The sequence below is a fragment of the Crinia signifera genome, chromosome 1 (assembly GCF_055691185.1).
Source record: "Crinia signifera chromosome 1, ASM5569118v1, whole genome shotgun sequence".
Lineage (NCBI taxonomy): Eukaryota > Metazoa > Chordata > Amphibia > Anura > Myobatrachidae > Crinia > Crinia signifera.
Window position 1 is genome coordinate 331040612 of NC_139217.1, and position 16463 is coordinate 331057074.

At 43.5% G+C, this 16463-nt stretch overlaps 1 protein-coding gene across 3 annotated transcripts in view; it reads left to right on the forward strand.

The window, feature by feature from the left end:
* Positions 1 to 14704, forward strand: part of PNP (purine nucleoside phosphorylase) — a 50914-nt gene extending 36210 nt beyond the window's left edge. For all 3 annotated transcript variants that reach the window (XM_083145158.1, XM_083145152.1, XM_083145150.1), the window contains exons 2-6: positions 5397 to 5566; positions 6296 to 6399; positions 8820 to 8995; positions 11308 to 11498; positions 12268 to 14704. In XM_083145158.1, the coding sequence (XP_083001284.1) occupies positions 5397 to 5566; positions 6296 to 6399; positions 8820 to 8995; positions 11308 to 11498; positions 12268 to 12485 (859 nt within the window). In that variant the 3' untranslated portion in view covers positions 12486 to 14704. The remainder of the gene's footprint in view (positions 1 to 5396; positions 5567 to 6295; positions 6400 to 8819; positions 8996 to 11307; positions 11499 to 12267) is intronic.
* The last annotated feature ends 1759 nt before the right edge of the window (positions 14705 to 16463 follow it).

A 16463-nucleotide genomic window follows, 5' to 3' on the forward strand; every position in this document is an offset into this window, starting at 1 on the left:
CCCTGGTGCCGAGCGAATACCCGCAGCAGCATGCGAATGGGTGTGTTCGCTGACACATCCATTCATACGTGGCCGTACATGCGAGAAATCCTTTCATGTTCGCCGACCATCAACTGATTTTTTTGCGGGCAGGTAGATTAAAGTCAATCTGAGCTTACTTTTATCTGGCACGGAGATGGCCAAAAGGGCCTGACATCCTGTGGTCAGCCGCCCGCCTCTTGCAGGCTTTGGCATGCCTGTGTTCACATGGGGATGTGAGGCATTTTTGTGGGAATGCCCAGGAAATGCTGGACGTCCCCATGCTCCAGCCCCCTATCAGCCCCCTGCCCACACCGCTGTGTGCCAACACCTTGGTGACTGTGATAGTCGCCAAAGGCATTCGCAGTGTGGCCCCACACATATACGTATATTCTCTTATAAGCATGCTCAGAGCCACACCATTGGTCCCAGGCACCAATACGCCACAAAACAAATGCTGATAAATCAAGCCCTGTGTCACATGCACCTGACTCACACATTGTGAAACTCTCCGTACAGGTGACTTCTGTGTACAAACAGTGGGTCTCCTAGAGAGTAGATAAGATTTGCCTGTAATAATAGTGTGGTCTTATCTAATATATAAACCTGTAGAAATTGTAAAATATGTCTGGCATTTAGCAATACAAACTATATAGTGCAATATAACTAAAATACAGGTCATAGCATCTAGAATCGGATTAACTAATGTTGACAGCACAGTAATCAGGTATGCAGTGGCGTAGCTACGTTTTGGGCGCCCCCCCCCCCCCCCCGCCGTTAGGGGGGGGGGGCGCGCCCGCCCCGCCGAGCACCCCTACCCCGCCGCCCATGCAAACCCCCAGAAAATGGCCGCCCCCATACAGCAGACAGTTTCAGAGAACTGTGTGCTATATGGGGGCGGCCATTTTGTGTTGGTCCTCAGCAGAAGAACGGAGCCGCCGGGACCAGCGCGATAGGTAAGTGACAGTCTGCGGGGGATTGGGGGGGTTAACTATAGCACCGCAGCCCCCGGCGCCCCCACATGCACAGCGCCCCCCCGCGGTGGCGGGGGCTGCGGTGCTATAGTTACGCCCCTGCAGGTATGCTTTTTCTAAGATTGCACTTAGATGGCAGCACTCCTGATTGCAAACGACTCACAAGGTAGGCAATATAATGCCTTACTTGTGAATATTTTGTGGTAGTCCAGAGTTCCGCCATCTGGGAATCGTTGCATGGTTCGGAGTCAGTGTGACATGAGGGCACATGGCAAGTTACAGTATTTAGCTTACATCTTGTCATCAGGCAAAATCCATAAGGTAAATGCAGTTATAGGGCCAGATGTACTAAACTTGAAAAGTGATACATTGGAGAGTGATAGACCACCAGCCAATCAGCTCCATTCTGTCATTTTTCAAACACAGCCTGTGAAATGACAGATTGGAGCTGATTGGCTGCTGGTTTATCACTCTTTAGCTTATCACTTTGCAAGCATAGTACATCTGGCCCATAGTGATATTAGCAGTCTGGCAGTTATATTGGGAGCCAGTGGTGATATTTACATATGACCTGAAACATGTAAAAGTTACAACAGGGAGTAATGTCACCACTCTGCTGGGGTGATCGCCCCATTCTCCACAGGATTTAATTGGGATAATGTGGAAGGAATTATGTGTCTTTGAGCAAATTTTACAGTGGCTCAAACGGACTGCGAACAAAGGTGGAGATTAAAAACATAGGTGGTCTTTTACTACTGTACATCTTTCATCTTCATAATGCATATATAATTGTTTTTTTATTAAAATGTTATGTTTTTTTTTTATTACTTATGCAAAACATCGTGTTATATTTCCCCAATTTCCTGTCCAGCTGGGGCACAGAAGAGGGTCACTGTGTACTCAAGAACGTGTTTGTTTTGGCTGTGTAACACTTATTGTTATTAAGCTGTGGGTTGCTTGTCTGTGGGAACCACATGGAAGGGTTATTGAGGCTTCATACACAGCTGCCCCCTTTATGGTCTAGAATAAGGATAGCAAACTCCAGTCCTCGAGAGCTACCAACAGTTCACGTTTTCCAGCACACCTCACAGGTACACAGGTGCACTTATTACTGACTGACACATTTTAAAAGATCCACAGGTTGAGCTAAATACTTCACTTGTGATTCTGTAAGGAGACATGGAAAACGTTAACTGTTGGTAGCCAGGGCCACCGACGGGGGTGCTGTGGCTACAGCTGTCTTGGGCCCCAGCCTCTGGAAGGGCCCGATCAGCTCATTTTGCCGACCGCAAACCCCCCACTACTTCCACGACTGTCTCCGCTGTGCTGCCTGCTTTCTCAATGCAGGACGCCGGTGGGCCAATTAAAATGCTGCACTGGCTTTTGAGACAATCAAAGCTTGTGTACCATTAGCCAATCAGAGTGGTTGCCGGTACACAAGCTCTGATTGGCTCTGCATTTTAATTGGCCGCCAGCGTCCTGTCCTAGTGGCAGCCCTGTTGGTAGCTCTCGGGGACTGGAGTTTTATATCCCTGGTCTAGAATATGATAATGTTTTATTTAAAGATGCTTTGTTTTATACCATGCCAAACCCCAAGGACAAGAATAGATTGTTCCTTAACAACCAATCCCTGTCCTGGCTTCTACACTTCCAGCCTGGACACAGCCGTTTCTTATACTTAAACATTTGACTACTTTGCAGTCCCCCTTTCCTCCTCCGATTCATGACCCTCCGCCCCCTGCAATACAGTACTATAAAAGCAGGTTCCATATAGCGGGAGTTGGGGTCACTGATGCGATTCAATCTGATTTGCGTCATCGTAGCCCCATCAGACCACACATTTGTACATGGGTGGCCATGGAGGGACAGTAATTTACAAGTCAAAGCCATGGCAAAGGCACAACCATGCCTTGCAAGTGACTGCTCCTTTAAGAAATCTCTGAGTTTAGCTGGCGTCCCTCACGGACGCTGGACTCATGCCCATAGATTTTGATACACATGGTGAAACTTACAGACTTGCACAGTGCTCTAGGCTCTAAGCCAGTAGCCCTGCATCTCCACTGGCTACGACTACAGCAACTGTACTGTGTCATTCCACAACAGTATCCGTACATTCGATGTGTGACTACAGTCTAATACCCCGTATGTACAGTTCGATATGGTCTATCTATTTGTTTTTATGTATATAAGCCAAATCAAAATCAAACGCATTTGATTTTGAACCAGATGCGTGGCATTAAAATCAAATAGAACAATAGGCTGTGCGTGAAAGACTATATAATACAGATCTGTACTATATAGTCCAAATCGAATGCGTTTGGCTTGCCGTGCGATTCAATCTCTATCGAATCGGGATCAAATAAAGCAATAGCACAATGTGTACACCCCTTAAGGCAGGGGTGGTCTTTGAGCTCTACCAACAGTTCATGTATTCCAGGTCAGTCCCCTGTGGATCTGTAGAATTTGTTGGTTAGGAATGAATGCAGCACAGCATGAAAATGTGAGTTAGTAATGTCTACACCTGTGCACCAGCTAGATCAGGGCTGGGCAACACCGGCCCTCCAGATGTTAATGAACTACACATCCCAGGATGCTTTGCATTAGTTTTGCTATGTGGCCATGCTGAAACTGATGCAAGGCATGCTGGGATGTGTAGTTCATCAACATCTGGAGGGCCGGTGTTGCCCAGCCCTGAGCTAGATGGTCTTTAAAACGGGAACTGTTGGTAGATCTCAAGGACTGGTCTGCTCATCCCTGGTTAGGGAGCTATTTTTTTATTCTAATAAGGTCAGTTTGATTGAGATGAGGGATAAGAAATGGGAAGCAGTGTGCTGTGCTCTGAGAGATATAAATAGTTATTCCCTGGGGGTTTGGAGTATTGTTTCAGTCACATTTTCACTTTCGTTTCTCTAATCCTCTTTCCACTTATTCCACCTATTTCTCGGAAAAGGGATAATGACATAATACAAGTGCTATTTTTCTATGAAAAACAGATGACTGTGCCTGTTTAGAATTACAGATTGATACAAGATTTGTAGTAGCTCTCACACACTGATAAAATATATAGATACTTATTTAATTCATATCTGATAAGATTTTACTGATTTCTTCCTCTTTCTGGAACTAGGGTGCGGGGTGCACCGCATACGTACATTCAGGATGCCAGCAGATCAGGGCCAGCAACAGAAATCTTGGGGCCCTGTACACTGATATTTCTGGGGTCCCCCCCACGTAATCCGAAAGCCACGCAACCCTCCTTTACCAATGCAATATACCAATAAACGTATATGACATATAACACTGGCTCTCACTGCAGAAATGAGCGCATTGACCTGTCCTCACCTACACTTTCAACGGCTCCAGGGCCCTGCTTTCAGTTGGGGACTTCACTTCTGTTTTCCAAGTGTTCTGTTGGCTGCTGCAGCGAGAAGGCTGGGCAGGCAGGCGCGTCAGCCGCAGAGCGTGGAAGGGAACAACAACCAGGGGTGCATGCATGCACAGTAAGCATGCGTGTACAGCAGTCCATGTGCAGGGCAATACTGCAGCCCACACAGCACACACGCAGGAAGCCATGATGGCGGCACACACAGAAACAGAGTGAGCCTCATCGCCTAACGGCCACACACAGACGGGCAGACAGCAGACTAGAAGGCTGGGCCGCGGGGGTGACACAGTCACTGACTCAAAGCCAATACAGGTGGGCCGCTGCCAGGCCAAGCTCTGGGGCCCTTCAGATCGTCGGTACCAGCCACACTTGTTCCCATTGACCCCCCCTTTCGCCTGGCCTGGTTATGATTCCCGCGTCGGCATCCTTATTGATGTCAGGATTCTGGCACTGGTCTTCCGTCTATTAGGCGAGATGCTGGTATAAGCAGGGCAGCCATCAGAGGGGGACTGTGGGGACTCCAGGCCCAGACAGAAAGGGTGCATAGGACTGGAGTTTATCAAGTATAATTTCACTTGAGGCAATATACAGTACCTGTAGAGGTGGAGTAGTGTGGACAGTGCTGTGGACACGGAAGATCTCACCAGCCACGCCAGAAGTTTGACAAGAAGGAGGGGGGCCCTGCCTATTTTGTCAGTCACAGGCCTCACAATTTTTAATGGCAGCCCTGGGTGTCAGTATTCTGACTGCCAGCAGTTAACCGCATCTCAATATAAGATGTGTGATGGACATAACACAAAAAAACCCATATTCAATACCCTAATAATAATACTTTTCTATACTAAAATAAAAAGTGAATATTCATTACATTTATAACTCGATAGTCACTTACACTATTCTGTACGTGTAACACCAAAGTCTCCAAACACAAAGCATTGATTTTCTTTTTGTGCTACATTTAGTTTATGATTATGACAACATGGTTAAAATTGTTTTTTTATGTACTTGTGTGTTTTCAGGTACACGTATGAAGATTACAAACATACCGCAGACTGGCTCTTGGGCAAAACTGAACACCGGCCCACAGTAGCCATTGTGTGTGGATCTGGTCTTGGAGGTTTGGGAGAACTCTTAAAGGATCAGGTGGCATTCAACTACGGTGACATTCCCAACTTCCCCCACAGCACAGGTGTGTAACCCGGAGTAACTGGCAGGGGTCAGGGGTCCAGACGGTATAAATAGTAATGTTATAGTAATTCCAAATTGGGACTGCTTCATGGCCTGTAAACTGGTATATCTGTTAGTGATATAAATAATAAAGATTATTTCCTTTCTTGCTTAAATTATATATTAATTCCAGAATCACAAGGCCTGAGTCAGACCTGTTCACTAGGCTGCGTATGTTCCCAGCGTAGCGAACAGGTAAACGCCCCCACCACCCCCCCCCCCACCCCCCCGGCACCCGGCTCCCGTCACTAGCATGCGAGGGGCCGAATTGGAGAGAAATCATTCGATGGACACACACCATCGAATGATTTCTCTCCCCTTTGGTAATAAAAATTAGTCTAAAGGGACTTTTATTCCGGCTGCAGATCGGTGAAAGCAGGCAGGCGCTGCGGTGATGTGACGTCAGCCGCCCACCCCAAGAATGCATTGCCACCCCTATGTGTGCAGGGGAACACCCAGTGTTTTCATAGGGATGCCCACAAAATGCTGGGCATTCCCCTTCTGCCACCCCCTTTTTTGCTTCCGGGGTTTGCTCATGTGAATCACCCCAATGAGCGGGTCTGAATCATCCCCATAATGCAGTCCTGTGCACAATTACATCATATACTGCTTATGCATATTTTGGATATTTCGTTATAATTGCCTGATATTAGAGGTGTAATGTACTATTCCATCTTCTTCCGTCCTGCAGTTCCTGGACACGCTGGGCGTCTGATATTTGGGAACCTCAATGGGAAACCATGTGTGTGCATGCAGGGACGGTTTCATTTCTATGAGGGTTACCCATTGTGGAAGGTGAGCAAGCATTGCCTTCAGAATAATTGTAACAATGACTGTATAATACCACTAATATAACACTGACTGTATAATACCAATAATATAACACTGACTGTATAATACCACTAATATAACACTGACTATCTAATACCAATAATATAACACTGACTGTATAATACCAATAATATAACACTGACTATCTAATACCACTAATATAACACTGACTACATAATACCAATAATATAACACTGACTATCTAATACCACTAATATAACACTGACTACATAATACCACTAATATAACACTGACTATCTAATACCAATAATATAACACTGACTGTATAATACCAATAATATAACACTGACTATCTAATACCACTAATATAACACTGACTACATAATACCAATAATATAACACTGACTATCTAATACCACTAATATAACACTGACTACATAATACCACTAATATAACACTGACTATCTAATACCACTAATATAACACTGACTTCATAATACCACTAATATAACACTGACTGTATAATACCACTAATATAACACTGACTGTATAATACCACTAATATAACACTGACTGTATAATACCAATAATATAACACTGACTGTATAATACCACTAATATAACACTGACTGTATAATACCACTAATATAACACTGACTACATAATACCACTAATATAACACTGATTTTATAATACCACTAATATAACACTGACTGTATAATACCAAAAAGATAACACTGACTGTATAATACCACTAATATAACACTGACTGTATAATACCAATAATATAACACTGGCTGTATAATACCACTAAAATAACACTGACTACATAATACCACTAATATAACACTGACTGTATAATACCACTAATATAACACTGACTGGATAATACCACTAATATAACACTGACTGTATAATACCAAAAATATAACACTGACTGTATAATACCACTAATATAACACTGACTACATAATACCACTAATATAACACTGACTGTATAATGCCACTAATATAACACTGACTGTATAATGCCAATAATATAACACTGACTGTATAATACCACTAATATAACACTGACTGTATAATACCACTAATATAACACTGACTTTATAATACCACTAATATAACACTGACTGTATAATACCAATAATATAACACTGACTACATAATACCACTAGCTGTATAATACCACTAATATAACACTGGCTGTATAATACCAATAATATAACACTGACTATCTAATACCACTAATATAACACTGACTGTATAATACCACTAATATAACACTGACTGTATAATACCACTAATATAACACTGACTTTATAATACCACTAATATAACACTGACTGTATAATACCAATAATATAACACTGACTACATAATACCACTAATATAACACTGACTGTATAATACCAATAATATAACACTGACTACATAATACCACTAGCTGTATAATACCACTAATATAACACTGGCTGTATAATACCAATAATATAACACTGACTGTATAATACCACTAATATAACACTGACTGTATAATACCACTAATATAACACTGACTGTATAATACCACTAATATAACACTGACTACATAATACCACTAATATAACACTGATTTTATAATACCACTAATATAACACTGACTGTATAATACCAATAATATAACACTGACTACATAATACCACTAGCTGTATAATACCACTAATATAACACTGGCTGTATAATACCAATAATATAACACTGACTATCTAATACCACTAATATAACACTGATACCACTAATATAACACTGACTGTATAATACCACTAATATAACACTGACCATCTAATTCCACTAAAATAACACTGACTGTATAATACCACTAATATAACACTGACTGTATAATACCACTAATATAACACTGACTGTATAATACCACTAATATAACACTGACTATCAAATTCCACTAAAATAACACTGACTGTATAATACCACTAATATAACACTGACTGTCTAATACCACTAATATAACACTGACTGCATAATACCAATAATATAACACTGACTATCTAATACCACTAATATAACACTGACTACATAATACCAATAATATAACACTGACTATCTAATACCACTAATATAACACTGACTACATAATACCACTAACATAAGTTTTTAATCAAAGTATACGTGTCTCCTGCACACATCAAAATACAGCCAATCAACATCTTACAGTATTATACTATTTTCTATTGAGTTGGTAACATTAACAAAATGCCTTGTGTATATAGCATACATTATTTTCTGAGTGAGAATACACAGTGCACACTAGACTCTGTACACTAGTATCTTGTCAAATATATTAATAATGTTTAGAACTAAGTTTATACATAAGCACTGATAATTTGGTGAATTGTGTCACCATTTCATTTCACTTATTTCAGGTGACCTTTCCTATTCGTGTTTTCCGTTTGATCGGGGTGGAAATTCTGATTGTCACCAATGCTGCAGGTGGCTTGAACCAAGATTTTAAAGTTGGTGACATGATGGTGATAAAGGATCACATCAATCTGCCAGGATTTTCCGGACAGAATCCGCTTGCTGGTCCTAATGATGAAAAGTAAGCTTGGTTACAAAGCACTATGGCCCTTATTCTGGTTGGTGCGGCCAGAGCCGCACACGGTGCTCTGGCCGCACAAACCAATCCCCGCCCACACTACGGATCGCCACGGCCGTCCGTACACGGACGGCTGGCGATCCGCACGAAAATGGTGGAGGCGTACGCCTCCACCATGGTGGGAGCTGCCCCCTGCATTCGATGGTCGTCGACCATCGAAGGCAGGTCCGCACGCCCCAGCAGCTCCCGCAAGCTGAGACCACACGGACAATCGTCCGTGTGTTAGCTTGTATGGGGGCTGAAAGCTGACATCCGGCGACGTCAGCTTTCCGCCCCCATGAGTTGCGTCATACCCTCATTACCATGCGTACGCCCCGCGTTTGCATGGGAACGCCCATGAAACGCGGGGCGTATACATAGGGAAATGAGGGCATGAAGCCCCTCACTCCCCTATACGCCCCCTTTGCGGCGTAGTAACGTTATGTGCGGCGAATTCGCCTGCACATGCGCAGATTGACCTCTGCGCATGTGCAGACGGAAAACATCGGCGGTACGGCCGCACGCGGGCCGTACCGCTCGAATCAGAATAAGGGCCTATGGGCCTTATTTTAGTTCACTCTTTCTGACAAAATCCTTCTTAGATGGACAAAACCATGTGCACTGCAGGGGGGCAGATGTAAAATGTACAGAGAGAATTAGATTTGGGTGAGTCATTTTGTTTCTGTGCAGGGAAAATACTGGCCGCTTTATTTTTACACTGCAATATAGATCTCACTTTGAAGTAAATCCCCACCCAAATCTAATTCTCTCTGCACAAGTAACATCTGCCCCACCTGCAGTGCACATGGTTTTGTCCATCTAAGAAGGATTTTGTCAGAAAGAGTGAACTAGAATAAAGGCCTATATTAGCCCGATCCTTTAACATTGGGGCAGATTTATTGGTACGGTACTTGTGTAGTTTCACGGCGCCAACTTCCGGTTTCTACGCTCGGCAAACTATCTAAAATAAACTAACTTAACTCCATGCCAACATGGATAGTTCATACCCCCACTATCCATGTTGGCATGGAGTTGATTTTAGATAGCGTGGCGAGCCATCGAGCCCGCAGCGTAGGTGAGCGAAGCGAGCCCTGCAAGGGGACTGAGATGCACGGCGCCATGCTGGCGCAGTGAAACTGCACGAGTACCATTGGTACTTATGTAGTAGCCGGGCGCCCACTAAGCACTTTTCTTAGTGGGCTATTCTGCGTAAGAAGATTGCATTGCATGATCCGTTTTAGTGCCATGCGATGCGATCTTACTAAGTAATTTATTCACTGCTCTTTAGACATGGGCTTATCGCATTGCATGCCATTGTACCTCATGCAAAATCGCATGCGATTGCATGCGATTTTTTAGGGTGCGATGGCATTAACTGTACTACAATTTTTAGCCACTGCGGGCAGAGGGCGGCGTCTGATGGACTTGCAAGGCTGCAAATTTCGCAGCCTTGCGAGTCAATCAGAATAAGGCCCCTTGTGAGGGGCCCCAAGGTTCTCAGGGGCTGCAAGCATGGCTGAGGAAGTACAGTCCTAGCCATGGTTTATGAAGGTGCTGTCTGCCCACCTGGGTTCCTGGAAGGAAATTTACAGGGACCCCAATCCAGTAACCGTCCTTGGTCTGGTCACCTGTCCGGTTACCCTTACTAATGCGCTAAAGTGATATCATGCAAAACAGCCAACCATAAGCCACACAATATCATTTTCTTTATAATAATAAAAACACATTCAATGTAATAAAATTCCGAGTGGGCTGTTGGGTGGCCTTAGAGATATCAGTGTATTGGCTCCCAAGATTGCTGTTGCCGGCCCTGCCTGTAGCACTCTAGGAGTTAAAATAAATCACTATAACCAAACCAACGCACTTGAAGAGCTGCATGTGTGTATACACATATGCGGCTCTTCCTTAAACCAATCTCCATGGTAACAGCTACATCCAATCAGGGCTGAGCTCAGCCCTGATTGGTTGAGGTGAGACCCAGTGGCTGAGCGTCACTGGCATTTCCCTCGGTATCGGGGAAGAGCCGCATTTGAGCATACACACACGTGGAAAAGAATAAGTGAAGTGTTTAACCAACAGAAGCCAGTTCAGAGAGAGATAATGCTCTCACCTTGATAATGCTTGTGTGGGTAATCCACATTTTCATGTAGTAATCACTCCATTTAAATATGATAAACAGATAAGAAATAGCCATAGGGGTAAAGAACTGTCTTCCTATAGTTTTTTTGTGTCTTTCTTTTGAAACTGCTCACCTGTCTTACATGTGTCATAAACAGATTTGGCCCTCGCTTCCCCCCCATGTCTGATGCTTATGACAAGGAGTACAGAAAGCTGGCTCTGGCAGCTGGACGAGAGCAAGGTCTGGCAGACAAGATGAGGGAAGGGGTGTACTGCAGCATTGGCGGGCCTAACTTTGAGACCATTGCAGAATGTCGCTTCCTCAACAAACTTGGAGCAGACGCTGTGGGTAAGAGAAAATTATTCAGATGTGACATAGTTTTGGTTCAGCAGTGTGGGACCAAAATATTTGCCATGAAGATATGATCATGGATGTAGTATATTATGTTACTCATGTAGGACATTTCATTTATTTTTGAGAGATTTTATATATACAAGTACTATATAATAAAAGTATAATTGGGCTACAGTACATAAAGTGAATGGGTCCCGGATGACAGCCCAACAGTCGGGATCACGATGGTCAATATACTGACATCGGAATGCTGACGGCCAGTATACAGACAATGTCTTAGCAGGTAAAACTGGGAACTTGGTATGCAACCTGTGTCCAGGGCCCCCTAAGCCTCTGGGCCCTTTAACAATGGCACCCCCTGCACCCGCTACAGAGTGTACAGATAAGTAAGTCATACTGTAATGGTGTGTATTGGTTTAGTAATTTCCTTCTACATGCCATACAAAATCATTATTACTATTGATATCTCCGACTTATAGGGTATATCGGTTAGTACAGTACTGACTGCTAATGTGACCTACGCCTGATATTCACAAAGGCTCACTATAATAATGTGCAAACGACACACATGCCGCAGCAGCCTATTAATGGTTTCCCTTTATCCGTCTATTTGTCACTGTTAAAAGTCTGGTTACAGCACTATTCAGCTAGATCTCCTTGGACCATGGTATTATACCAGCCCTGTGGGTTATCTGATCTCACCTATTCCTTGTAGCCCTGTGGGTTATCTGATCTCACCTATTCCTTGTCTTACATTGTCCAGGGATGAGCACAGTACCTGAAGTAATTGTGGCCAGACACTGCGGCCTGAAGGTTCTCGGCATATCTCTGATTACCAATAAGGCTGTGATGGACTACGACAGTGAAGAGGTTGCTAGCCATGCAGAAGTGCTCCAGGCTGGGAAGGAGAGTGCAAAATCCATGGAGAAGCTGGTGACTGTTCTGGTCAAGCGCATGGAGATAACCAATTCTGTGTGCTAGTAGATCGTGAGGATGGAGAGAAACAAGTGCCACACTCCAACTTCTGTGTACCTTCCACTCCAGATTCAGAATTCGGGGCCAAGCACACCTTGCTTCTTAGCCAATGCATTGGTATTGTTCTCTACTCAGTCTGTGTACTGTTGTACTGGTGCTCAGAACAAACATGGCATTTCTATTCTGTAGTCCTCACATAACTGTGTCTGTCTTCGGTTTTCCTTCTGTGCTAATATTATTCTGTTACACATAAATTAATAAGAAGGATAATGGAATGAATGCTACTACAGGTCGGGTCTCCCTTATCCGTGTATTCCAAAAACTGAAATAATCTGAAAACCATGTTTTTTTTTCATTTCATTCCCCAACCCCCCCACCCCTTTTTTCATACTTACCTCATCCCCGGACGTTCACAGCGGCCTTCAGGAACCTCTTCAGCGGCATCTGTGGTCCCAGGGGTGTATTGCACGAGTGCCCGCGCACTCGCGCAATACACCCCTGGGACCGGAGATGCTGCTGAAAAGTATCCTGAAAGCCGCCATGGACGTTGGGGGACCATCGGGGCAAGTATGGGAAATAAAATATATTCCAAAATCCAAAAAATTTCAGATAATGGATACTCAACCTGTATTATTATCATTACCGATTACATGTATTTATTCAGATCTTAAATATATGATGCTTTTTTAATATAAATAGAATTTTATAATAATTAGAATTAGAATTTTGGCCCTCATTCAGTATCAGGCGCAGAAATCCGAAAATCGCAAATGGGCGATTGTCAGACTTTTGCACACGTGCAACGGCTGCATCACAAATTTTCAAAGTGCGATCACAACCCAAAAGTATGTGATTGCACTATGATTGACGGGGGAAGGGGCCGGGGGGCGGTGGTGCAGTGGTATGGACAATGTAGGCATGTCCAGACCATTTTCGGGGATGCTGCGTGACATCACACAGGCAGGCAGGGGTTGACCCTTATTTCCTGGTTCTGCAATGTAATTGCATCTCTGGCTATCACTTTGCATGCTGGGTGCCTTTTGCCTTGTGCTGGGCAGCCCCCAATATGCAAAAGCAAGCAAATTAAACTGAATAGGGCCCATTGGGGCAGATGTATTAAGCTTCAACTATAGATAAATACAAGGGTGATAAAGAGAGATAAATGTCCAACCAATCACCTGCTAAATGCCATGTTACAGGCTGTGTTTGAAAAAAAGTCCGTAAGGAGCTGATTGGCTGGATGTTTATCTCTCTTTATCACCCTTGCATTTATCTTTTGTTAAGGCTTAATACATCTGCCCCATTGTTAGTTAAACATAATAATACACCCAAAACTTGTATGTACTGTATAACTTTTCCATAAACTGTACTGTATCCTTGACTTCTGTTCATTAGCTGAAATGTATTAGTTGTAATCAGGGCTGGGCAATGTCATGAGCCTGGCACTCACAGCTCATAAGAAAGTACCACTGGCAGCCAACATATCAGGGTACTTCCTACAGACTTACTTAGCTGTGAAATGTTATCCATCCATGAATAGAACATTTGTTTGTATAATGCACAGGTTCTCAAAGTCGGTCCTCAGAACCCTGCACTTGAGGACCGAGTTTGAGAACCCCTGTTTAATGTATGTAAGTTCTATATGACAAGTACTGTAGGTGTTAATGAGAAAATGACCTGCTCATTGTCTTAAGGTGCCCATACGTGGGAGCCCGCATCGCATCACACAGTGAACACCGTGTATGGGCACCTTTATATAATCATATACCTATAAGAAACATGAATTGTTATGTGCTGTATCTTATTATATTACATTCTACATATTCACTGTATTACTGTTTATTGTATATCTGCAAGTTTATGGTTTTACTCTTCCTTTGCAGAAAATAAAATAACAGGGACCATATATGTTTTACTTAGTGGGCAGAAATGCACAATGCAAAGCATTGTCTCTGGCTCATCTGTTGCTAAATCAATGTTACAGACAACCCGTTTATAACCATAAGGAGTACAATCCTTCTGTTGTGTCTGTAATCACTTCCTTAGCGTGTACAGTATACGGGAATGCTGTGACACATCTCGTGTTTCCTGTATGACCATGCAAACATTTATTCCTCTTGTCTGTGCCTGACATTCCTTCTGCAGCTGATATTTACCTCTATTCTTTCTACTGTATACACATTTTTGTAGAAGGCTTGAATAAAATATATTGTATTTTAAAGCTATATATTCTGTGTTTACTGTATGTGTTTTATCCAGAAACAGAAATTGTCCTTTCACTTAAACAGCAAGTCTGAGCTAGGGATCTTGGGATTTTTCGCATTGTGCATGTTCTATAGCTGAGCACCAGTAGCTCAGAGCAGGTGCGGGCAAGTCAGCTGTATCATCACCTGTAGCTGAGCGGGTGTAAATAGGCAACAACATTGCTTTCACAAGTAGGGTAAATATTCCATGGCACCACATCAACAAGACTGTAATTGATGAAGAACTCTTCACTGTTGTCATGTCAGAAATCGTAGGTGGCTCCAACTACAATTTGGGTCTTTTGTTGTCAAACCATTAAAAAAGCAATGGAATTAAAATAGTAATACATAAATATTGAATATTAATATTTTGAACCCATCATTCCTTTTGCCATGTCCAGAAGCTATCATGCCTGGCATTGCTAAGTTTTTCTTCTGTCTGCCACCCCCACTCTCCATACCCTCTCATATCTGTCCCCTGCTCGCTAGGGGGTACATTTATCTGATTGGTTGCTATGGGCAACATCTACATAGAACTCTCATCTTAGTAAATTAACCCCTATCTGTCTAGCCTAGAGCTGTGCTGCCCAGACCTGTGACCTCCTCCTCCCTGCACTATGATCCTCTTCCAGGTGCAGGGAGGAGCAGAGCCCGGTAAGGGAGGGAGTGGGAGCCGCCGGGACCTGATGGGACCTGCTGACTCACCGCAAAGGACAGCTCTTAATGTTAGAGCATATGCGATAATTATGTATGCGTTGGGTGGCGAAGGGGGCGGAGCTGGGGTGCGGATGTTAGAACATCCCGCCCTATTTGTGGTGTCTGGAACAGCAACTGCCCCAGGTCCCCCAAGAGGCCACCTCCACTCCCTCCACCTAGGTGCCAAGCTCAGATTAACAATGGGGCAGAGAGAACTACAGCTCGAGGTCCCCACAATAGGCCCACCATCATGTCAGCATGATGATGTCAACATATGTTGACACAATATTTCTATTTTTTATGTATTTTATTAGGGAGCATACAGGCACTGGTCACACCAACACAACGGGTTGGGATCATTTGGTCTATTGCATTATGGTAGAAAGTCATTAGGTCGAATCCATTAGGTCGACATGCTAAAAGGTCGACATGGGAAAAGGTCGACATGATTCTAGGTCGAAAGGTCATTAGTTCGACAGGTCATTAGTTCGAAAAGGTCATTAGTTCGACATTGTCTATGTCGACATTCACAAGGTCGACATGGTGTTTTTCACTGTTTTTTTACCTGAATGTCAACACAGTCGACATGGACACAGTTTAAAGTGCACTGCATCCCCTCGCATCGCTCGCTGCGCTCGCTATGCGTCGGGCACGGTGCCTCGCTACGCTCGGCACACTATTTTATTCTCCCACCACGCCCTAGTGGATGGTAGGGCATGAAATACCGCCTGTCGGCACATGTTGGCTCAAAAAACAGTGAAAAACTCCATGTGGACCTTGTGAATGTCGACATAGACAATGTCGAACTAATGACCTTTTCGAACTAATGACCTGTCGAACTAATGACCTTTCGAACTAGAATCATGTCGACCTTTTCCCATGTCGACCTAGAGTCATGTCGACCTTTTAGCATGTCGACCTAATGGATTCGACCTAATGACTTTCTACCATAATGCAGTAGACCAAATGACCGCATCCCAACACAACACACTACCCTCTGCTTCTCACAGTAGGCTGTTGATCATTTTCATCACCAAGCCCATGT